At 40.7% G+C, this 25,359-nt stretch overlaps 1 protein-coding gene across 2 annotated transcripts; it reads right to left on the bottom strand.

The window, feature by feature from the left end:
- Positions 1-776: 776 nt before the first annotated feature.
- On the bottom strand, positions 777-24,704 carry TECPR1 (tectonin beta-propeller repeat containing 1; the record flags this gene model as incomplete). 2 transcript variants are annotated; one of them, XM_082490480.1, is made up of 24 exons in its annotated part: positions 777-2,936; positions 3,643-3,762; positions 4,225-4,331; positions 5,071-5,163; positions 5,503-5,638; positions 7,410-7,584; positions 8,813-8,869; positions 9,195-9,274; positions 9,675-9,771; positions 10,459-10,561; positions 10,852-10,979; positions 12,239-12,396; positions 13,027-13,176; positions 13,681-13,836; positions 14,811-14,956; positions 15,781-16,307; positions 17,157-17,302; positions 17,640-17,741; positions 19,296-19,396; positions 19,494-19,668; positions 21,158-21,283; positions 21,964-22,086; positions 22,576-22,758; positions 24,474-24,704. In XM_082490480.1, the coding sequence occupies 24 exons, from the start codon at positions 24,702-24,704 to the stop codon at positions 2,739-2,741; spliced, it is 3,618 nt and encodes a 1,205-aa protein (XP_082346606.1). In that variant the 3' UTR covers positions 777-2,738. The 2 variants fall into 2 exon arrangements, with proteins under 2 accessions (XP_082346606.1, XP_082346607.1); XM_082490481.1 differs by lacking the exons at positions 777-2,936; positions 3,643-3,762; positions 7,410-7,584 and having other exon boundaries at positions 4,233-4,331.
- Between the last annotated feature and the right edge of the window lie 655 nt (positions 24,705-25,359).

Raw genomic sequence — 25,359 nt, 5'->3', positions numbered from 1 at the left:
CGCGGGGTGCTCGGGCCGGGGCACAGCGGAGAGGCCCCGCGGCGCTGCTGAGGAGTGCCTGGAGGCCGCGCGGAGGGCGGCGCAGCCGGGCCCGCTGTCCCCGGGAGGGCTGCAGAGGTCGCGGCCTCTGCCCCGGCTGCAGCAGCGGCGGCCTCAGCGCCAGCGGCGGCTCGTGACCCTCCGTGCCCGGAGGTGTGCGGAGGGGCCGCGGCTTGGAGCGAGCTGCTCCTGTTGGCCCTACGGGGGGGCCGAGGGCCCTTCCCGCCTCGGGCCCGGGGCTCCTCGTGCACGGTGAGCGACGACGAAGCACGGGTAGATGATGTCGTTTTTTCGGTAGGATTCTTTAAAGGTCATTGGTTCACTAGACGGGTGCATATTAGGGGAGATCCGAGTTTCCAGATGTCACATGGCATCCCCAAAAGGTTTCTGTGGGATAGCCGTTTGAATTGCTGCTTGGTTACGTTGGCAGAGGAAGGAAACCAGAGTTGGAAAAACAGTATTTTAGCAGTGTCATTGATGAAGAACTGCACATCACTTTAAGAACCAATTACTGATACTACATTTACAAATACAGAGTTTAAACGCTTGTGGCAGTGTACTTCTGACAGGACTTCTGCAAACACAGAGGCATTACTTCCAACATTCAGCCCCAACGGTTTGCAATACCCAGCTGTAAACACGGCAGCAGAGGTGAGGGCTACCCCTCCTCCGGCCGCAGTCGGGCCCAGGACATGCGCCTTTTAATGGAACAACTGCTAGTTGCAAAACGGTACTTTGCTACAAAGTGCGGCTTTATTGGACACGTCAAAAGGGGTAAATTAAATTTAAACATTTTTGAAAAATAAAAGTAAAGTAACTTTTCCTTATTTTAGCCAGCCATAACAATGACAATTTTAAATTAAATAATTTTCTAAATAATAGTTAGAGAAGGCAAATATTTAGTACTCAAACAGAAACAACTTATAATTTATCTTTCATTCACTTAAACCCAGCTTTTTACTGTAAAGTAAGTGAAACTTGGCAATGCAGGGAAAATTGTAAAGGTACGTTACAAAGCTTATTGTATGAAATCAGGTTGATTGTTGGATGTGTAAACACTATTAAAACAAAAAATCTTGATACAATGCACAGGAAATACAATCCAAATAATTCTCTAAAAATACATGTAGTCAAGTTATTTATTTGGACAAGATACAAGATACTGTGCAAGTTATGCAAAACCTATTATGGTAATTAATGCAAACATGTTATTTATGGTACTCCCACAATGTATGTTTAAACCAGAAATCTCTAATCACCTACTGGAAAGATCAACAGATTTTTTAAAACCGTGAAGCATCTTGAATCTTCATTCACATTTGGACTTGGAAACAGTGCTTTCCTTGGCATTAAAATACCAAATATATTCTTTAAATACGTGCAAACATAAGCTTTACTTTTACAAATACAGTACTGAGACCACATCACACTGCTCATCATATAAAAATAACTCCATATACAGTTACACACAGAGAGGAAAAACGATTGTAAACTGCTGCCAGGGGAAAAACGTGGTGCCCTCCTGAAGCTATCGGGAGAGGCTTTTTCAGCACTTCCCAAGGACTGGATTTCAAATAGTAATTTCACATCACGGTCCAGTTATGGTAAGACAGGAAGAAAAGCTGCTTTTGAGAATAAAAAGTGGTTTCTTGTTGAAGAAGGGATGAATCAGTTACCAAAAACAAATAGCAGAGCTTCATTCTGAACCCACGTTAGTATACGCTGGTAAACTCCACTAGTATCAGTAAGGGTGTTTTGCATTCCCACCACTGTGAAGTCTCAATCTTATTTAAGTCCTTTTGCCTTTTACACTATGAAAGCGTAGTTTGCAATGACCTGGAACTCAGCCTAACTCCTCAAGTGTCTGGTGCCCTCCAGCCTCATTAGGCAAGCATCCCTGTACCTCAGCTAGCACGGTCCCAGTTAGGAGAGAGACAAAACATGATTTACCACCCTTCGGACAGACCATTGGGAAAGAGACTTTGTCACTCACTCAGGCTGAATGGGACCATGCTCTCTACATCCTCTCGCTGAAACCAGTGGTTCCACTTCTTGATTAAGGTATTACTCATTGCGAGCCAAGATAGCAAAAATTGGCCCTTATTGGGCCAATTATCTGCACCCTAAGCTGAGTTGTACAGAATTTAACTTTGCTGATGACTCAAGCGACGTGCTTCTGTAAGCAGGGCTTATGCGAGCAGTTACGTGCATGTATAAATCTTGTACCATCAGGACCTGTCATGTTTGCAGCGCAGATCCCTGGGACTGCCTGCAATTCATCTCTGACATCTTCATCTCTGCTCAAATATGAATCTGAAGAATAGTGTGCAAGGAGTGTGCATATGAGAGAACGGTAGGGAAGGGAACCCTAATACTCAAAGAAAAGAAGTAAATGTAATGATCATCTGCAAAGAGGCTCACATTCGTATGGCTGTGTAGCAGCTATGGTAAAGGGTCAGAAACACATTGTGGCTAAAAAGCTTGCCTGCTTTGACAGAACTATTAGCTCGATCAAGTCACGTTTTACACAAGATGTAGTGATAGAAATCAGTATTTAAAATACCCCCTTGCAATTCCAGTTCAGTAAAATAAATTAGTAGCACAAGAAGGTCATGTTTTTCTCTCCAGGCAATAGACATTTAGTTTCTTTTTAAATGATACTGACTACTGCTTGTTTGCAACATGTAGATGGTGACAACTTAACAATTGACAGCATTTCTGTCCAATTCTTGACTTTCACTGACCATCAGAGGGGTTTTAGAGAGCTCTCTTTTCCCTTTACTCTCCTCATCTTCTAAATCCTTTGATCCTGCAGGGTGTTCCTCAGAAGTGTCATGCACAGCGACCCTAGAAGCTTCAGTTGCATTTCCTCTGACTGTAACATGCTCCCATCCGCCCTGTGAAAGATTTAGAAAGAAATACAAAAGGAGAAACGTCACCCTGCAATTGCAGTATCTGATGTGACGCTTTATGCACACAACTATTTTTATACTATTTTTTCCATGAGGAAAATAAACCTGCTCTGGGCTGAATCAGAAAAAAGGCTCCCTGTAAAACAAAACACAACACAACACCCCCCCCCCCCCGACAGGGAGGTACATAGGTAGTACCTTAAGGATTATTTTTATTACAGGGAATTGAGACTAGTAGGGTCAGGCGTTCATAACAGGGCTATTGCAGGTTTTCCATCAACTTAAAAGGGGCCAAAACCTTGAAATAGCCTTTCTCAAAACACTGAGGGTAATACAGGGAACAACAACAAGGAACAATCACATGCAGACTCGGAATGAATCCATTGTTTTAAAATGGTACTTACTTTACTATTTTTCCATTATAACTTTTAAATTACCTATTTAAAACGAATACTTATCAAATGCAAACAAATGACTTCCCAGCTATAATTGCATAACCCATTACATTAACTTTTACATTAACTTTTTTTTCAAAAGGACCCTAAAACTGAAGAATAAAGGTCAGTTTCCTGCAGGCACGTGCAAGCCTTACCAAGCTTGCCAGCCAGAGCAGGACAGCAGGTTCCTTCCCAAGCGTGCCCACGGGAACCTGCCGACACCACCTTCAGGCTGTTACACGCGCAGCACTCACCCCGATGCCATAATCCCACGAGAGGCCTTTGGGTTCCATGGGCTGAACACCAGTCCGATGGCAGACAGTCCCACAGCTCAAACTGTGACTTCCTTGCACTTTGTCAGCTATCACCCAGACCTCAAGAAAGCAAAGAGAGGCAGTAAAACGTGCTCTTCCCAGATGTGAAAAACTTTAAGTCTATTTGACCGCTTTCAGAAATTATTCTTGATCTTGAATAGGCCCAAACTGCTCTAATTTAGTCAGACACCCAACCAATCAACCACATACCAGTGTTATAATTAAAACATTGCCAGACAGAAAGACTTGGCAGGAAAGATATTAAATATATAAAATAGCCTCCTTAAAAAAAAAAAAAAGAAAAAGATTAATGAGGCTTTTTACAGCAAAGGGCTGGCTGTATGCTTATTTCATTGGCATGATTTTTGTCTTGCTATCAGGTTTCCAGCATTTAGACAATCACCTTGTGGAATAAAGTTAGTTAAACAAAAATAATCCTGAAGAACATTTAATTTAATTACAAAAGTACATTAAGCACAATTTTTAATAAACTAATGAGATACAAGGAAGTTTAATACACACCTGGTCCAGGGGCCCTACAGACATTTTACGGATATTATTTGAAACGTGATCCCAAGTAGATCCTTGAGGGTAGCTTGGTGTGATACCCTGCCGGTACCAAAGATTGCCTGAAAAATAAATAGTCCTGGATACAGCTCAGGATGTCTGCTTTGTACAAAGGGCTAGTAAACGACATAACGCAGCAGTTGTTAAAACCTTGTGCTCTGTGGAAATGCATTATGGTTTTGACTAATGTGTTACAGTGAAGGACAACGAAGCTCCTACTTTGGAATTTGTATTTCTGTAGTCGTTCTTTATAACTTTTTTGGAAAACCACAAATACTCTGTTTTGTAAAATTTCTTGGGGAAAAATGTTCATATAAGGAACTATGTATTAGAGAAGTAAAGCAAATGAGATTAAGATCTCTGAAGGAGACTGTTGCTAAAGGCTTGTTTCTTTTACAAAAGGATGCTTCATAATTTATCTTGCAATGATGGTGCTATTTCTAGGTTTTGCAACAGGAAGGTATTCCTCTTCATTTTTGTACGCTCTAGAGTTTCACACAAAATCCTGCCATGCAGTTCTCTTCTGAGAATCATCTGTCTCTTCCCCTCCAAGAACAGCATAGATGCTGGATTGTTGCTGTCTAGGGCACTATCAGATCCAACAAAAAACAGGTCTTAAAGATCAGTAATTAAGTGGGCTGCCTACTCCATCTCTTTCAGTATGAAATATTACTCCTCTTGGATCAACAGCAATCATCTGTCCAAGCAGAAGCTCTAACTTTGATTTTAAAAAGGAGAGGCAATCTGATGTGTACTGATGTATTTTTGTAACACTGATAAATAATTTTTAAAAATCCTTACCATTTTTATCTAACACAAACACAGACGTTCGTCCTACTGAGACTTGTTTTAACTTCTGTTTTTGAGGCGAAGGAATATGGTACCAACAGTCACCTAAAGGTCAGAAATACTTGAGTAAAACATTCAGAAAACAGAATTAGGTAGAAGTCTTGGAAATGTCTGCAGTTGAAATACATAGCTGTGCAAGCAACCTGTGAATGACACTACACAATATATTTTTACTAGCTTGTTTTTAGAAACAAACTTTAAATCACACAAGCGACAAGCAAATTAACTGCTATAATTATCAAGAGTATTATTCATACGCACCATTTTGCACAGCTATGGGAAAGGCCTCTGCTTAACACATTTGTCTCTTTCAGATAGGGCAGAGTAGTAGAGCGTACACAACGTGTAAGATGAAGACCATACCAAGAAAGTACAAGTACTCACCTGCAGGTTTCTTGGGCGACACCGAACCCCGATAGAAGGCAGAGCCATCTCTAGCAATAGCCCACACTTGGTAAAATGCTCCAATTGAGATGGAAATGAAGGGCTGATCTGTTCCCACATGAAGCCAGGATGTTCCCTGACAAGATTAATTATGAAGCAATGGTTAAAAACTCCACAACAAAATATTGTTGATTACTGCCGAATGGGAAAAACTCTAGATAGTGAAAAATATTCTAAAGAATAATTCCTGCACCTTGTGACTGAACAGAAACAAAGTCTCTCCGATCCTCAAAGATACTTGGATATTTAACTCTGAAATCAACAGCTACGCTGAACTGTAACAGCACCTTTTCTGTTGAAGTTTCTGGAATTTAGGCACCTACATGTCTTTGAATAGCTCAGCTACAGCCCCTTCAGTTCTTGTCCTTTTTTAATAACCCCTTTTTTGATTACATAGAACAAGAGCCTTACAAAAATTGACTGGTATGGGGCTTCAGATTCCAGACACAGTATTCCAGTTCTTGCCATTGCACTGCCGTACAGATCTGTGCTATTGTAACTGACTGAACAGGGAAAAAAAATTGTATACATTTTCAACTTCTTGCAGTTTTTCTCCAAATTCCTTTCAAGTATATCAATAGTGGGTTTTTTCCGCTGTTATAAATATGGCTTAAAATTAGTGTGCATCAACCCTAATTTGGTGTTTCAGCATGTGTCTATTATTAGGAAAGAAGTATTGCTATTGAAGTTACTGGGACTATTTGTTCCTTTCTGCATACTTTAGTGGATGTTCGCTTATTAAATCTGTCCCAGTTCATAGAAAATAGTCAAACCTGTAGGTACGTCCAGGTCCACCTGTCTTTTAAGTAAGCAGAGTAATTTCCAGATCCAGAGAAGTCAATGGACAAAATCCTACTGATATTAACAGCCATTAGATTGGGACCATACTTTAGAGAAACTCTATCCCTGGGTAGTTCATTTAAATGGCATACACGCATTATCAACAATTAAAAAAAAAAGAGAAAATAAGCTATCAGTGCAGAAAGTGGAAGTAAAATGCTTCATGAGAAGATGCGCAGGGGCTGAGAGAGGGTCCTGCAGCAAGTGAGGTGGCACAAGCTAAGGTGGATTATGCAAGAGAAGTGCTATTGTAAGAAATGTGGGCAGCAAACTGCTGCAGTTGATGGACAAGGACTTTCAAATCTGGGACATAAAAGGGAAAAAAGATGACAAGGTGCTATAAGAGAAGGCACTGCATGATTTAGGGAAGTAATCATCCCCCTGTACTCGGCACTGGTGAGGCCTCACCTCGAGTACTGTGTTCAGTTTTGGGCCCCTCACTACAAGAAGGACATTGAGGTGTTGGAGCGTGTCCAGAGAAGGGCTACAAAGCTGGTGAAGGGTCTGGAGGACAAACCTTATGAGGAACGACTGAGGGATCTGGGGTTGTTTAGCCTGGAGAAGAGGAGGCTGAGGGGAGACCTTATCGCCCTCTACAACTACCTGAAAGGAGGTTTTAGAGAGATGGGAGCTGACCTCTTCTCCCTGGCGACAAGTGATAGGACAAGAGGAAATGGGTTCAAGTTATGTCAGGGCAGGTTTAGATTAGATGTTAGGAAGCATTTTTTCACTGAAAGGGTTATTAAACATTGGAATAAGCTGCCCAGAGAGGTGGTGGATTCACCATCCCTGGAGGTGTTTAAGAAAAGGGTAGATGAGATGCTTAGGGACATGGTTTAGGAGTGGTGGTGTTTTTATCAGGGTAGGTTAATGGTTGGACTTGATGATCTTAAAGGTCCCTTCCAACCTCACTGATTCTATGATTCTATGATTCTATTGTGTGTTTGTACTTGCATCATTACATTAAATACATCGATAAGGCAGTAGAAATAAACAGGGAGCCTTACAGCTGGGTTTTGCTGTGTCACTCCGAGCCTGCAGAGCACGTCTCCTTTGTCACTGATTGCCCACAGTGCTACTGCTTCTTCATCATCTGCATCTGAACTGGGAATTATGGAGATGTCCCACAGGGTAACAGGAGGCACTTCCAGCCATGGCCCGTTGGTGACTATCTTACATTTTCTGAAGCAAAAAAACCCCAAACCCATCAGAAGTATGTACTTTCTATAACTGAATTTTGTTGCAACAGCTGGATAGTGAATATTTAACCTCAGCCGAGAATCCCATTGCAGACAGAACTCCACACCTGGTTCATTCCTTCCTCTGCCTTGGTTAAGACATGCTTTTACAATTAGTTTTCTGGTGGGGCCTGTTAAAAAGTTACGTAGCATCTTGAGGTAGGCACAGATAAGGCAGCTCTAAATTAAAGAGTTGGAGGCAGGTGATTCTGGGAATTGGTCTATTTTTTTGGTGTGTAAACTGCCACACAGTAGTGATGTCTATTAGGGAAACTGTATTAGATTCTTTCATCACAACAGTAATTTCTGTGTAGGAAGAATGTCCTAAAAAACTCAGAACATTCCTCTGTTCTCCAGTTCCAAAAAACTGGATCCAGCCCTGAGCTGTTCTCTATTCGTTTTCAATTTTCAATTGACAGTTAAAACAAGAGGAAACATTTAGGCTTGAGGGTATTTCTTAAGTTGCTTATTTTATTTCAAGCCACCATTTTGATGACTGAATGTTGTTTTTTTGTTGCACATCCTGGAACAACAACAGTTTGATGCTTCAGGGCCTTACTTCAAAGATTTTTGTACAAGGGCCAAAATACTAGCTTTGTAGCCTCAGTAACAAACAGAACAATGTGGAACTGCAAGTTCACAGCAGTTTATTAGTATACCTATTAGATACTCTAGTATAGAAAGCATAGAAAAGCTGGAAAAACAGTGAATGCACAGACTTTCCCTGCTTAATAGAATAGAAGCAGTGGCAGCTAATGGGGTTGGGATTATCTGTGGCCTAGTATGCAGTATGTGGAATCAATATGTTAAAACTATTAATATACAAAACATATTACCAGTTGTTACAAGTGACTTAGTATGTACTAATATACCTAGACTCTACTATTCCTTAGTCATTTACCATACGGAAAATCAGACAGAGAATAACTAGCTGGATTTTGTCTACAGATCCCCCATAATCAAATAGGGTATTTCCCCGTAAAGGCTTAAATTAAAGCCATAATGCTAAAGATCATCAGCTTCTCTATTGCAGACAAATTAGTTATTGCAGTTTCTTTACTATTACTTTTGTTGATTGGGTGTCAAGACTCTTCCCCTCACAACTAAAGGAGATTTGTAGGGAGCAGTTAGCATTCAAGTTTAAAACTTTTATTTGTATCTTAGTTCCTCACCTTGCCCAGCGCCTCCGTCGGACAAAGTCTTTCATTGTCTTGTGACCATGGTAGGACCTACCAAAACAGATTTAAATAGGCGTTCACGAGGATGTCAGAGCATCTCCAATTTCAGTGCCAGCCTGAGAGCACTGTCTATGTATCTGCCCACCAGACATGCCTGCTGACTTTAAAACACTTAAAACTAGTTTGCTAAGCGCACTTTGCTGCCCTACCTCCCTGGCAAGTTTCAGCCTTAGTGTCCCCATAAAAAGGGAGAAATCAAGGCACGCTTCTCCCTGTTAAAGCACAGCTAATGTGCAAAACAGCAAACAGAAGAAATGAGGGCTTAAGTATGGCATTTGCCTATTAGTATTGTAGGTAGAAGAAGGAATATACTTACGCTGGAAAGTCTGCTGCATACTGCCAGCCTTCCCGATCGGTTCCGCCTGAAGTATTAAAATCAATGTACCAATCGGATACCTATTGTCAAAAGGAGACAATAAGAATAACAAGCACACTCAATACCTAATGTATAATAAAAATAACCTCCTCCACTATTTCCCTCCAGCTTTTGGAGTGCAAAAACTTGCCAGAAACCTTCTAATACTTGCAATATAAATTCATACAGAGGTTCCCAAGTCCTTTTAATTCAGTTGAAGAGAAAAGGATCAGAATAGAAGTCCCACTGAACAAAAAATCCTACTCAATGCTTAACATTGTTTTGACTACGTAAGATTATTGCTCTTGTACAAATGGGGAAACCAAGGTTAAATATTACGACAAATCCAGGAAGAAAATCTGGGTCACTTGAGCCCAAGTCTTGTATCCTACTTGCTAAGCTTTGCCTCCTCAGTAAAAAGACTTTTAAGACAAAATTTACCCAAGACCACTGTGGAGAGGGAGGCTTGGTATTGATTTTTGTACATTCCTGCAGGCCAGATGCATCGCTCCACATGTATCTATCCGTGGGCAGACCTCTGTGGTGAAACAGTGTACAAGGAATGCAAGGTCATTTACAACAGGACTTTAAAAGTGAGGGAAGAAAAACCTATTTGTAGCACTGCCTACTTTCATACACAAAACAGTCTTCCATCGTAAATCTCTGTATTTAGAAATATCACGTGAGCGATGAGGATAGTGGGAAAGAATCTGTACAATTGCTTCCAGTTACACCAAACTTGAGGACCATGGAAACTTTCTTCTGTAGTGTGATATTCCCCACTACTATTCAAAATGGGAAGGTGAATCCTGAGTTCCTTTGGCATAGACACCCATATACATGAATGCTTTTCAATACTTCTGTTCAGATATACTATTCAAGGACTCGATGTGTCTAGCACAATATGTATATGAATATATAGATCCTATTAAGAACTTTGCTGTATGGCCTTAATAACAAAAGATGTTGCAAGCAGACACGCTTTGTGCGCTCACAAAGCATAAATCTGTAATGTTTTGCTACAAATGCATTTTGAATGGATAATTACAAATCTAGAAAACTGAGAAACACTGCTCCTTCCATCTCATGTTAACAGTAAATGGTGGAGGAGACTGAAGATAGAATAACTGTAATAATTATTCTGAAAGGCTAGAACAAACCCCTTGTTACATTTGATAGTAGTAAAAAATTACAGTAAATAAATACAATAAATTGAGTAAATAACCTGCTGCTATATCCAGTGACTGGGTTCCACCGTTGGTTCTCATAGATGTAAACACATTTCACATCTGACTGTGTATAAATGTTATCGGCACTACTGGCCAGTCCTGTGAGAAAGAAATGATTTGGATTATAGTAAAGCTGTACTTTAAAGACACCATGTTTTAAATTGCAATAGCCACAGTAATATTATCAATTATCCTATTTCTCACTCTTAAGCTGAAAATACAAATATATAACTGCAATAGCAATTCCTTCCTAATGGGTGGCCTGTTTGCTGTCCCACTCTACCTGCTAGTTAGGCTAAAGGAAGGACAGCTGAAATAGCCTGTACAGCCGACCCAGTCAGGAAGAGAAGTAAGAAACGCGCACACTGCAGCAGACAAATTGTCCATACCTTGAATGAAGCCACCTCCATATCCACCAGTATAAACCCAAGCTGTGTGATCGTATCCTATGCCCCACACTATGCCTCGGTTATTGCACTCTATCAGTCGAAGATGACCTCCAACTTGACGCCAAAACCTGCCAGAAAAAGGACATTTTACATTTACTCTATGCCATATCCATCAGGAATGTACACCTTCCCTTCCTACAACTCAACAGCCTTAAGGACAGGCAACTTTATATGCTTGCTTGTTGAACCTCTGCAATCTGTAAGGGAAGGTAGCTGCCAGTTGAAAGCATTTCCCTTTGAACCACTACTGAAAAGTTAGCTGGAACGAACCTTTACTTTCCTTTTATTTTATGGCTTGTGTTATATAAATGTATGTGTAATGTTTTTAAACACTAGTTAGCATGATCTTGCTGGAATCTTTACATCTTAGTGGCCATCAACTGTCTCAGCTTTAACTTCATCCTCATTTTTTTTTAGATCTAGGAATTGCCTTTAGCTAACAAGAAAACAAATGATCTATGTGTTTGCTATGGAGCTTGGTAAAAACAAGGGCTTTAATTCTTCCTATTCTCCTTATCTTTGCGGGTTAATCCTTTTCTGGGGCTTTGCACAGCCAGTTGGCTGTGGCACTTTTCTGGGGACGAATGGGGAAAATAAATAGATTGCAGAGGAGTATTTTAGTTATCAGAATGGCAGGAGATCATCTAGGTCACAGATGCCCCAAACTAAGAGGCAAGAGCACATCAGCTTTGTGATTTGCTGGATGTTGAAGGTGCTCTACCCTGAAGGAAAAGGACTAAAGGACCTCTCAGGCATTATTCAAAGACACTCTGTACAAGTAACCTAAAACTGGGGGTATTTTTAAAATTGAAGATTGGTCTTTAACCCAGCAGTTCTCAGGCTGGTATTTTTTTGCTTGAAGAGTTTGCAGTACTATATTTTCATAGTTGTAATAGAAACTGTAAAGGAGCTGCTCCTGGACTGTAATGACTATAGAGGACTGAGAATTTCAGATTTCCTGACTCAGATAAAACCAAAAGCTCAAATTACATTACAATTACAGTGATTAGGATTACTTTTCGTCTAGGCCATCTCTTAATTTAAATAATTATGGCATTAAAGATGCAATCACAAAAAAATGGGATCTCAATGAGAAAGGCTTTTGAAATTGCATGAATAGGTCTAGCATCTAAGAATTAAAATATAATTCGGCAAATTTCTTCAGATGTACTTATGAATACGAAAGCAGCCATTAACCTTGTCACTGACAGACATCTGCAGTGTGCTATATACTCCAACAGCCCATCAAAGCCACTGACATGCCACGAAAAACAGTCTTGGCTGGATGGCATCCCATGCAGAAAGAACAGCTTCTGAAACCTCTTACATTTGATCGCATGGCATCAGGTGTGGTCCGGCCTCCAGTTCAGGGCTTGGCTCACTAACAAAGATGTCTCCTTTACAAGTAACAGACCAAATGGCATGGCGAGAAGGAGGGCCTTGAATCCGCCTGCTTTCACAACAGGACATGTTCAGCAAAGACAGCTACAAAACAAGAAGCAGAGAACCAAAAAGTTCCATTTACAGTGAGAACAAACATTTCCATACATGCTTCAGTATTACAAAACGAAGTTTTACCTTCGCAGGTTCTTGCAAATCAGCAAAGTGAATTAGCGGCTTTTTCTCAAAGGCACTGGAATTCAGGGGTTTAGAAATTATTAACACAATCACTGGAACCAACGTGGTTTGCAGTATCTGATCATTATGAAGTATCTTTCAGGTTTGCCATTGCTTCAGTGAATGTATGCTGGCCTGCCTATACATAGGACTCTCTACAACAGATAACAGTTCTTCTACCAATGCAGAAGAACAGAGTAACTGAATTAAACTCCTAACTAATTTATAGCCTAATCTATATCTGGAGATAGGAAGGGAAATAAAAACAGTATTGGTTTTACTGTGGGTAACTGCAGCATCAGAAAGCGTGCAAACTCCAGAAGAGATGGGGAGACTCAGGTGCCTCTAAATAAGTTCAAACAGACTTTTTAAATACCTAAATTGTGAAAATAAGTAAGTAGCCTAGATACTGTAAATGTAATGCTGGGATTTCAGAGACTAGCTTTTATGTTTAATTTCAGATATCGCCAGCTTGAAATGAAAAATTCACAGAATTACCCAGTCATGCATTTCTTGCTCTGTTGTGGCTGCCAGACGGATCGGCCATCGCTGCTTCGTTCTTTCAGGTGTATACAGCGCAAAGGAGTGTTTGGCTTCATTCAGAACTTCAACTATAATAGTGACTTCATTCAGGAACACGTGGATATACTAAGACAAGAAAAAAATTGTCACTAAGACAAATTCAAATACACCTTCCTCAGTGCCAGCATTTTTGCACGTCAGGACTATGAACAAGGCATTCCTGCCAAGGATAGTGACGAATCAGTTCTTGGTGCAGAGGAATGGGGCTCAATTTCCAGTCCTGTACTACCTCTGATTCATATTGCCCATATGCATTAACCCTATTTATGAAGACCCTGGCCAGCCAAGCTTGGCTCTTTCTTCACAATCACGAACATTTTGAACTTCCAAAAGAGTTCCTGATTGGTGCAGAGCTGATGGTTTAAGCAATGTGGATGATTGCTGATGGGCTATTTCTGACATAGCGTCAACATAGCTACAGCCTAGAAAAGCTTGCAATTTGCCAGTACTGTGAGCTACATTTGAACTGGTTCCCAAAACTTAGAACAGCAGCATACCATAATTTGCCTTCCCTTCAAAGGTTTTCCTTTGCCAAATGCAACTCTCTCAAGGATCTCAAGCAGAACACACCTTTTTCTCCTCATGATACATGTAATAGATGAACAGGATGCTGTCACGCATTCCGTCGCTCCCAGTGAACTGCTCGAGTGCAACTCGAACATCCATCCATTTATGAGGCTTCCAATTCCTCCACCATTGCAAGGTCCCAGTTTTAACCCAAACCGACTGCAATGCAAACACAAATTTGCAGGGGTAAGGAAACTGCATGACTCTTCTTCTTTCTCCCAAATAATATTTTTTGTGACCACAAGAAATCTCTGCTGCAGGTTAGTCTACAGACTATGGTACACCATATCAGCTAATTCTGACACAGAGTATACCAGAGTGTTCAGGAAGCTGCAGGCAGAATGAAAACTGACGGAATTGGAGAGAAAGGCACTGAAATAGCATGTGTATATCAGTATTAACGTTCTACCTTTGCAAGAATACACAAGCACACAGATACAAACTGACTCTAGCGTGCTCCTTGTTATAACAAATTTTCTGTTCAGACTTTAAAGGCTTCTGACATAATATTTTTAAACTTTATTAAACCCCTGGACTCCAAGTGTTTTTAATCAAATGAATTCCAGACGTCATCTGGCAATTAGCAATGAAGGGACCAAAATGTGAATTAATCTGAAAAGAGCCAAGAAGTCATAACAAGGGGAACATCAAACTAAAGTGCAGCTATTTAAGTGCTGCTATTGATGTCTGCATCATTGCTTTATTTATGCAAGTTACATTAATCCCTTAATGGTCACAGAGAGGGAAAGTTCACCTACTTGAGTCTCTGTTTCAATTAAGAAGCCTCATCTTGTGGTGGAATAATTCATACAATGTTCCATTGTTGCAAACGTTTCTCTGTGGATTTGAGGTCTCAGTGTACTCAAATAATGCTGACCAATGCTTCATTTGCTCCTATACGAAACTATCAGCTCATGTTTTTAGATAAAGACTGCTGCTCCATGTTTGGTAAGCTGCTGGTTTCCCACAGGGAGCTCAGACAGTGATAATCCAGGAAAGTTGTCACAGACAGAAATAAGGACAAGAATATAAAGCTGACACTAAGTTCAGATCAGTACATCAGAATGTATTACTGATGTCCAGTATTGACAGGTGTGTTGCGTAGACAAGAGATAAGCATCCTCGCTGCCTACCTGCTCAATAGCTTGTTCATAGTGCCTAAAATTCTCCAGTTCCCGCTTTGTCCTTTCACTGAGCTGCTGAAAAATCTGCTTTCGCCACGCTGCTGTCTGTGCTGGAGTGATAGACAGAGATAGAGATTGCACAGAGGATGACAAACCTAGAACAGAACCAAACCAAATGAACTCCAGTGAGCTTTGAATACAGTTCTGTGAAAGGTAAAACATGATGCTGCATTGAATACCCAGTCTAACGTAATTTTTCTAATTCTTTGGAATCAATATATTACAACCAAACTTTGTAAATGATGCATAGAAATGGGACCACTAGATGATTATAGACAACCTTTCAAAGCTATAATCTTTGTTGGGAGTTTTGTCAGTGAACTGCAAGATAATTAGGTAATACAATGCATTAAGAGTTACACTATTATTAAGTACTGGGATGCCACAGTTTATTTTGAAAATATGGTTATATTCCACTGTCTTTCAAGGATCTAAATTCCAACTCCATCCAGTTATCAGCTGGGCTTACATGCACAATGCCTCTGAGTACTTTCCCTGTCTCACCCATGTCTCAGTAGGAATGGTAGGAGCGAGGCAGTTATTTGTGGCATCTGCATCTCTCAAGAGAGCCCTTTTCCCTGCTTTTTTATTACTCCGTGATATTACTGGTTTTGCCTGAAGTTGCAGTTTAAGTGCATTTAAAAGCTAGATGCAGATCCAGGACTATTTTACAAAATTCTTACAGAAACTTAGGGAAAGTATCACCTTTACTTTTATATATCTCAATCTCAAAGTGCTTTACAGCTGAATACATGCAGCACTATCCTCAGACACAGAGTGTATTAACAAACCTCAATAAGAGTAAATGGATTATCAGAAGTTTTGTGCCATGGTTTTGCATAAAAAAAAAAAACCCAAAACCAACATTTTTCTTAAAGAGCATTGAGAATTAGGGTCTGTTGTGGTGACTGGACAGTACCTGACGGAACAGTGAACCATTTCAGTGGGCTGTGCAAATCTACCAGACAGCCTCCCCCAGACACCCAGGCCCACAGCGGGTGCTCATCGGCTCCGTACTGTTCTTCAGCTCCCACCGAGAACACACCAAGGGAAGACAGGCTGGATGTTTCTGCAAAGCTGCTGACAGAGAGGACTGGATGCTTTTGGGCCTCCTTCAAGTCAATGTTTGTCCACTGCAGTTCTGCAGAGGGATTTGGGTCTGTAGAAGATTTATGCGTTTCAAGATTAGCTTTCTCATTACTAGTTAAAGCAACAGTGGCTTCTCCTTGACCAGAGTCCAGAGGATCCACAGTCAGATTTGCACATATTTCTGCTGTCTGGCTGCCTGTGCCGTTACCGCTGCTGCTGGCTGCAGTGCCCATCGGGGGAGCGTTGGCGAGGTTCACGGGTACACTTGGAAGCTCTGTATCAGAGGAAGTATCTGCATCACCCTGAATGATCGCATTTGTTTGGTTCTGAATATCATCAGTAAAGAAACAGCCAGCACTGAAGGACAAATAGATAATTAATTAACTATCATTCAAAGCATTATAAATTAGCACAGGCCTGAGACCACAGACATACAGAAACCAACCCAATGTTTCAGCTTTAGGAGAAAAACAGCAGACTTCTTTTCTGAAGGTAAAACTCTGTCATCAGGGGAAAGAGTCTAACACAAATCTGGCAGACCAGTCTAGTGAATCTGAAACATAGGATGATGTTTCATTGATCTTTTCAAACAATTGGTGGCGGGGGCTGCCTACAACTGTCTGAAGCAACATCACATTTTCTGGGCAGGAAATACTGAATAGGATTTTTTAAAGCCCATTATTAACTGTGATTTTTGTCGTAGCTAGAGAGGGATTTTACTCAGAGCACACTCTGACTCAAACAAGTGGCTTCTGCAGCACTCCCAGCTTCACTGGCATGTCTTGCACAGCCAGGAGGCCAGCAGTCAGCGGGGAGTTACTGATTTACTCTCTCTAGGAAAGGAAACACCACAGTGACACTCAGGAGAAGGATAATTCGTAAGTGGAGTTGACACTCCTTCATGATATTTCACAGGTAACGTTTTCTCTTGTTATCCAGATAGTGATAGCAAAGCCCAGAGAAACACGCTTTACTGCAAGCACGCAGTGAATTCCAAAATGGGAGCTTCAGTTTCTACTCCAAATGCAACAACTGCTGCTTATTGTTAATTTTAATGGCAAAAACCGCAAATGTTGCGTTGCCATGTTTTTGGCTAGAGATACCTCCCCTGCTCCTCCCTGTCTGTACCATTTGAATGTAAAGAAATATCTCCTAGCATTGAAACCCTTGGTGTACACTGTCTCAAGCAGGTATTTTACTAAGTACCTGAGCAGACTTGTTGAGCTCCCGGTCTGAGATCTGTCACTCTCTCGGCCAGATACAATTGCCTTCCACGTCTTCCCACTGAGCTCACTTGGTGTGACACCTTGACGAAAATAAATTGCTCTATCATCGCAGCCGATTCCCCAGACCTAGGGAAGGAAAGGGCTTGGTGAAGGAAATGGCAGCGGTGGAAAATTCAGCACAAAAATCTGCTGGAAACAGCATTTTCCTTTTGTGTTCTTCCTTAATGCTGATATTGTAGATGCAGCATAAAATTCTGTACCATCAAGAGAAAACTGTTTGCACCTGAATGTGCCATACAAGAGACATGCTGACTGTTATCTTCTAGTGAGGAATTCAGCCACGTATTCCTTCCTAGCAGTTCAAGCACACGGACCTCTTGTTCAGCTGTCCATATTGGCATTGCTGACCCTCCTCACCACGTCTGAACACTGTCTGTACAAAGGGGAACAACAGCTGTCTTACCTGGTTATTTAAGCCTACGGTTACCATCATCATTTCTCCAACCATTTCAATCCAGCTTGTTCCACAAGGATTATGTGAGTTCACTCCTCTTCTAAACCACACCTACAACAACAGCAGAAAGTCTAAATTTTGCTTCCTTAGCAGGCAGACAGCTAGAATTTAGTTTCTTTAGTGGCTTAGTCTTAATTTCTAATACTGACTTGCCTCATTGCCTTAAGTAGTCACTTACCTCCTTGGTTCCTTTTCTTTATCAGGTAAAGATAAAATAATTCTCTTAATAGTACCCAGACTGTGTGTCCTTGTGACCAACTACAGCAATATTTTCAGAGGTACAGCTCTTCAAATTGTCTCCCCTTAGATTAGTTTTTACAGATCAGAACGTGCCTGTGGGATGAGTACAGGGAAACATTTCCATCTGTATTTAGCATATTTGCCATATAGTGGCAAGCAGCTACTTTGGAAGTTGTTGGTTGAATCACATAACAGAGTGTAATTACTATCTTGTGGCAGATTTGAAGAAAACCACGCTAGCTTATCTACATTTATTATAGTGGTTTTATTTGGCAGAGGGAGCAGGCTGGACAGAATCTCTTACCACAGTTCAGCTGACAAGTAGCAACTCATTAAACCAGAGTAACTCAGTTACTTAAAACTGCTACACATACACAGAATTCATCTATGTTTTTGAATTCAGGATTTTGATTGCTACCAGCACAAGAGCACACTGGTATATTCTTCAAGACTTTAAGACTGGGAGCTGACCTCTTCTCCCTGGTGACAAGTGATAAGACAAGAGGAAACGGGTTCAAGTTATGTCAGGGCAGGTTTAGATTGGATATTAGGAAGCATTTTTTCACTGAAAGGGTTATTAAACATTGGAATAGGCTGCCCAGAGAGGTGGTGGATTCACCATCCCTGGAGGTGTTTAAGAAAAGGGTAGATGAGGTGTTTAGGGACATGGTTTAGAAGTGGTGGTGTTTTTATCAGGGTAGGTTAACGGTTGGACTTGATGATCTTAAAGGTGCCTTCCAACCTCACTAATTCTATGATTCTATGATTCTATGACTCCCTGTGACTCGATGATCCTTATGGGTCTCTTCCAACTCAAGATATTCTATGATTATAAGTTAAAACCCCACAAAGAAAGTAATCACGCGTATAAATAACAGATACGTCACTTAATAAGCACAAAACCCCTACATTAAATGGAACAGGGAACAGTTACAGTAGGAAGATAAAAAAATAGGATCATACAAGAAAGCATAGACGAAAATATTCCCCCTGCTGGTTTTGATGTAAAGTCAGACCATGTGGAAACAAGTTAGCAGCTAGGAGTCCCTTCAGTTTCAGTGCTTAATACCCCTTAGAAGTAGGCCCCTTTTGACATCCCCCCCCACCACAGCTGTCTGACTGAGTTTAGAAAATTCCTTCCAAGAGAAAAGCAGAAAGTCTCCCTTAAATTAAACACAACTATGCATATCACAAACCACAGAGTACTCCCAGAACAGCAAGGGGGACTGGAATTCCCCAAACCATGGGGACAATGAGTCCAAATCACCAATGTTTCCTAGGAAAGTTACATGCCTGTTTGAGAAAAGCAGATATAAAAGGGGAGGAAAAAAAAAACACCCAGAACCAGAGCATGACACCTCTTACTTTTCTGTCTTTTGTAACACACCACACCACATCAACACCCACAGAGACGTGCATAATCCCATTTTCAGAGCTTGGAGACTCCACGGTACTCCAGGAAATTCCTGCAAGAAACAAAACCCAGAAGGCATTGTAGGTTAGTTTCTTATTCAAGACTATACAAAATCAAAGGGGCTTCCAGCTAAATGAAACAAACTTTACCTTGAGGGTTATTCCTATCAATTCCTTCTCTCACAATAGCTTGCCCTTCCCAAAGAGTTGCCCAAAGGAGGTCATACGGTCCACAGCTGACCTGTACAACTTCACCAGGAGTGGCAATTACAGACCACATGGAACCCTCTGGATTGTGATGGCAGACGTTTTCTCTGTACCATACCTAGACAAGTTTAAAAATAAACAAATAAAATTTAGAAAGGTATCACTGCAACAATGAAACCATTGAGACAAGCTTGAAGACAAACTGGAAAGAACAGTCCTTTAACAACAGGATTTTTTTATGCAGTGTATGCACTCTGACCTTTAAAGGTATGTTTTTGATGTTGATTATCCAGTTAGACTATTTCCTTATGTACTAAGGGAGGAGGCTTTTCGACAGACTAGCTTTTATTATGGAAGCAAATCTGGATTGGGTACAGTAACCTATTGCTACAAGTTCTGTGTATATTTAAAAAACACTTCAGTGTATTTCAGGGCATGTTATATAAACAAAGAATGAACAAATATGTAACGCAAAAATGTTACTGTTAGCTGACAGCCTGACCTCACTTTCACTGAACAGAGCTTGCTACAATATGGGTAAAAAATTCCATTCTCTGTGCAGCCTTCAGTGACATCCAGTCTATTTGCCAGTCTTGGTCCTGCTGTCTGTGCACTTTTCTATAGATGACAGTCAAAATAGGAAGGTCAAACATAGAAAGCATCCTGCCGAGTCATACGAGCACTCCAAAACATGACTATCGAGTGCTAAATCCTCATATTTAGAAATACTTTATTTCTCTGGGGACTTTGACTTGGGAAATTAAAGCATTTTACAATGTCAGTCAAGTAAGCCTGTGGAGTGGGATGCTTGTCACTTATTACTGGGAAGTATAAGGCATAGGGAATTTTATTCTAAACAATGTAACCAAGATTGCTTGCCTCTCCAGGCAGTGCCAAGTGTGACTGAAATCTCAGGCTATCTGTTAAAAGTATTACCTTCTTCCCTGTGAGACCACAAGTTAGAAATTGTCTAGAGACAAAGGAACACTGGATACATGCTGTAAGGATGAAGGAAGGAAAGCAAGAATCAAATCTTTACAGCACTGTGCAAAAGAGGAGAGACCTTATGGCAGGCCGAAAAACAACAACAAAAGAAAGATGTATAGTTTTCAATAGAAAATCAATTGAAAACATTCCAGAGCTGGACTCCACATTGCCAAGTCAGGAGGTTATCATTTTCTGATCAGTAAGTCTTAGAAAACCATCTTGTAAACTCTTTCTTTAATCATTCCTGACTCTCCACCACAGAGACACGAGAGTCTTCTATCAGGTTTTAAGGCTCCTTCTCTTTGTTACCAGTGGTGTAGTCTGCATTCTGTGAGTTTTTCAGGATATAAGACTCTAATCAGCCCAAGTTTTTAAAATTCACCTATTTATAGAGGTTTAAGGCTTCCATAAAACAGCAACCCTGTGAGACACTAAGCCTTCCTATTTACAACACAAGTTACTATAATGTAGTCCCAAAGCAGCTTTTACATCTTCTGCCAGATGCACAAACAGTCTTTCCTTACCAACATAAGACAATAACAAACCCTCCTTGCTTTAAAAGCATTCAGCTCCTTTTCAGTAGTAATTCATATTAGAAAACTTGGGGAACGTGCACATACCCTTCCTTGTAAAGAAACCGCCCATACTGATAAACGGCCAGGAGGCTCATCTGTGATTTCCCATCCTCCAACAGAGATGTCATTGAAAGGGTCTGGCAACTGATCTGGATCATCATGGGATATGACCTAAAGCAATGAGAAGAAAGATTGGGAAGAGAAGAAGAGACACGGCAAATAGGTCGGTGGTTTGGCTGGTGGCCTAGCTTGTTTCCTGCAGACTGGTTTATGTATCGCTTACTAGCGTGGCTGAGCATGGAGATTCTTCCTCTCAGTCAAGGCGTCTATAAGCAAAGAGAGGGAAACGCTGCCGAAACAGCACTAAGAAGTCTGTGTTTCCTCCCCTGACTAAAGGGAATTTTACTCATAGAACAGTGCATACAGATGTTCTTAGAGCTGGAAAGCTGGAACATCAAATGACAATTTTTGTACATTCTTCGAATGGAACAATTATTAAAGAACAGTTATTCATACAGATAAAGAACACAGCTGGTGAATGATGCTAGACAGGTGCCACCTCGAAAGAGAGTGCTTTGTTAAACCACCAAAAGAAGTTAAAAGGTTGGTTTGAAATTTGCAAAGGAGCTGAGCATCTACCTCCAACTGCATTACCATGAGATTTGGCACCTTACTACCACAGGTTTCTCTGAAAAATCCCAGCCTTCCATTTATGTTTGCAAGAATTACAAGTTGGAAGTCAAGGAATCCAGGTGCTGCCTACAGAGCAGTGACAAAAATGAATTTCCCTGCACCTATAATTGATTATTTCAGAAAATCAGTTTATTTAATATTTAAAAGATATCCAGAACCTTTGCCCAAACATCCCGTGATTTGTATCTCCTGTATCTGATCCACCTCCTGCGTCTGACGCAAGAATTCCATTTCTTATCCTTTGTGTAGGTGCTGGGGAAGTCTATGGCGTAAGTCCAACCCTGCAAACAGAAGTTTTCTTTTATGAAAATCAGGACCAAGGGAAAGCTTGAAATCATAACTCAGAGGAATTCTGCACAAGAGTCACTCCTACAAACACAATACAAGTTACTGTGTGTGTCTCAACAGCCCTGATTAACACATCAGCTAATTCCACAAATGACTTATGAATCATGTCCAAATTCCTCTGGATGATATATACAGAACAAACACAAGCATTTTACTTTCTTCATAGTAAAGATCTTAAATAACAATGGCAGCATTTCATGGCCTGAAAAAGCTTCTACCGAAGCTCCTATAGACTTCAAAAACCTTCAGACAAGATCCTTCCTTGTGTTGTATTACAGTTGAGCTATTTCCCAGAAAGAAGTAGCCATCGGAAGTTAAGCACGTTTTAATTCTGCAGACCTTTTACACTTCTATAAAAGTGCCTTTTATTTTACAGACTAAGGATTCCCAGAATAGATCTCTTTTTGGTATTGTTCACCTACCCCTTTCTCTGTTGGTTCCCCTCCAATATTTTCATCCACATACCAGTCAGACTCCCATTCCCAGTGTGGTGAAGGCAGTGTGAAACTATCAAGCTGCTGATGTTTTAGCCCGCTCACATCGCTCCACTGCCAGCGGTCACTGGGCAGTAATTTCTCACAAAAGCCACCAACTGGATTCCAGCGCTGCCAGAAATAATAAATATTTTATTTGAGATCACATTATCTCATGGTACATCTACAGAGTCCTAGGGAGTCATAAATGATACTTTTATTTTTTTCTAAAGTAGGAGAGGAATAAATTCCTGGGGTGAATGAGAAAGCGTTCACCCTGTAAGGCTCTAGCGAACGTCGCCTTTGGAGGAAGCTTTTTCAAGTACCAGAGAAGGGCTGACTGCAGAGCTAGTCCCAACCAAGTCATTTTCAGCTACGTAAACAGGAACACCTGATGATGTATTTTACTACTAGCAGTGCTTTTTTCTTCAGTGGCGTGTGGCACCATGACACTGCAGCATTAGGATAATGCCGCACAGGCGGCCTTGGGATCTCTAATCTACTCTTGAGAAAGACGACTACTAGTATCTTGCCTTCACTAGAAAAACAGCATGGCTTCTGTACTAGAAACTACGTCAAGATAATTTCAATAACATCAGTAAATATTCCTTGTATCTTATGCTACTACGAGGGTTTGGTGTTTGTTTTTTTTTCCGAATCTGGCTTTAATCAGTTACACATTAAGTAACTTGCTAGGGTTTTTTTTGCCAATGCAGCTGCAATTTTTCTTTTTCCCTATGCTCTTACCTACTATAGAAATACTAGCAAAATTTGTCATGTAATACTGTCTTACATTTTAGGGCACATGGAAAATGAGCGGTTCAAAATCCTATATTTTTTAAGCAAAGTATTATTTACTTTTACTAGGAATCTGGCTAAATTGCTTTGCACATTATCTGTAAACTATTTGACTTTAATTCTGTCATTGTTAGCTCTTGCAGAGTATTTCCTTTTATGCTTTCTGGTATTTTGTTTTCAATTTTTTCATAGCCTAGAAGAAAGAAAACAAAATTTTTAAAATAACAAATAAAATAAATTTTAAAGTTTTGCACTTTTAAAGAATATGTTTCTATAACAAAGGGAACATTCTTAAGTAGCTGGAAAGTTATATCAATGTTAAATAATGTATATAATTAATTTGTATTTTTACCCATGTAGATAAGTTAATGCCTTTTCTCAACTTAGATTTACCCCATTGCCCATTAGAAATCAGAGAAATGTGCTCAAGAAAATCCTTCGGCTTTCTCCTCAAATAACTTTTGGTTAACTTCAAAATAAAATAGATAAATTTCCTTTAAAATACTATTTTAAAGACATTCTTTTGAAGTAAGTCACATAGGAAGGGTCATCTTAACACTTTTAGGCAAAAAAAATGGAAACGTACTTTAGTAGAGGGTTATGCCTTTAGTAGAGAATTCTTTGAAGCATTAAAAAACAGTATTTCTAAAGAATAATACATTTTTGATAATGCACCCTTGTTGTCTAGAATGGACATTTTCTTAAGGGGATTGTGCATTTGTCACTAAGGAAAGGAAACCATCAGGTGAAAGGGGTGAACATTGCAGCCTGAAATGGCTCGCATAAAGCAGGCTGCAGTGCACACTGGCCTTGCTTCTGGTAATAGCGGGAAGTATAACCTTCCTTTGGGAATTAAAATATTAAAAGAATAACCTGCTATTTGGCACATATATGCTTTTCAGAAGCATCAGGTAAAAAATGAAAACAAATAAAACCAAACAATCTTCCTGTGAGAATCACACGTGGAGACAGCTGATGTACGGATTTGCTATCGTTCTTTTTTGATGAGTATGTGGCATCGTGATGGAGGCCCCTGCAACGCTTCATACCTGATTCTCATAGGTTTCTTCCTGGTACCTGATAGGAACATCACCCGAGAACACGTAGGTGTATACTTGATGATCGCAGGCTATTCCCCAGCAGCACTGTTTGACAGCAGAGACCCGTTTGAATTCCAGCTGCGTGTCCTTACAGAGCTCCCAGTACTGGCCAACGGTAGACAGAGTGTAAACCCTCCCAAAAATGTCAACAGCCCACAAAAGGGAACTGGGCATCGCCATGCCTGAAAGGCAAAAAGGAGGTATTAATGAAAATGACAGGTTTAAAAAGTGGATCTTGAACCTACTGTAGATCAGTTCTGCTCTGAGCCATCACTGGTCAAATTCAAGATGCAAAGAGTGAGCTTGTAAAAAGAGCCCATGCAAAGCTGGCAGCCAGATCTCTTTCAGTCGGAGCCGTGCAGTTACACCTCCTGGATGGCTCTGAAAATCCATGCGAAAGACCTTGCTACCAGCAGGCTACCACCTGTCCTAGCAGAGCTCACAACATTAACAGGACAGCTTTGGCAGGCTGAGGGCAGAAGTCAGCACTGAGCTGAGGTGAAGCAGCGCAGACCCGTTTATAGCAGCGGGCTTCGCTCTCGAGAGCTGGTAATGATGGTGGTGCTACACACACCACCCACTGCAGGTCCACAAAGCCATGGCCTCTTACCGTGCCATGGAAAAATAAAGGCTATGAAAATAAGCCTTTCAGTATTAGCACTTGAAATTCTGCAAAACAGTCTTCCTAACAGAGGAAAATATTATGCATTTAATCTCAAGCAATGAGAATGTTAGCGAGCCTGGAGTAAAGGAGGCGTTATGGATAATGCAATGAGGGCACCCACCTAGCCGGGTAATAGAGAAAAGCGATGCTTGGGTGTGTTGAAGGTGGGCA

The sequence above is a fragment of the Vanellus vanellus genome (genome assembly GCF_965231255.1).
Source record: "Vanellus vanellus genome assembly, chromosome: 14".
Taxonomy (NCBI): Eukaryota; Metazoa; Chordata; class Aves; order Charadriiformes; family Charadriidae; genus Vanellus; species Vanellus vanellus.
Note: the sequence above shows the minus strand (reverse complement) of the source record. Positions and strands in the feature narration are given on the sequence as shown.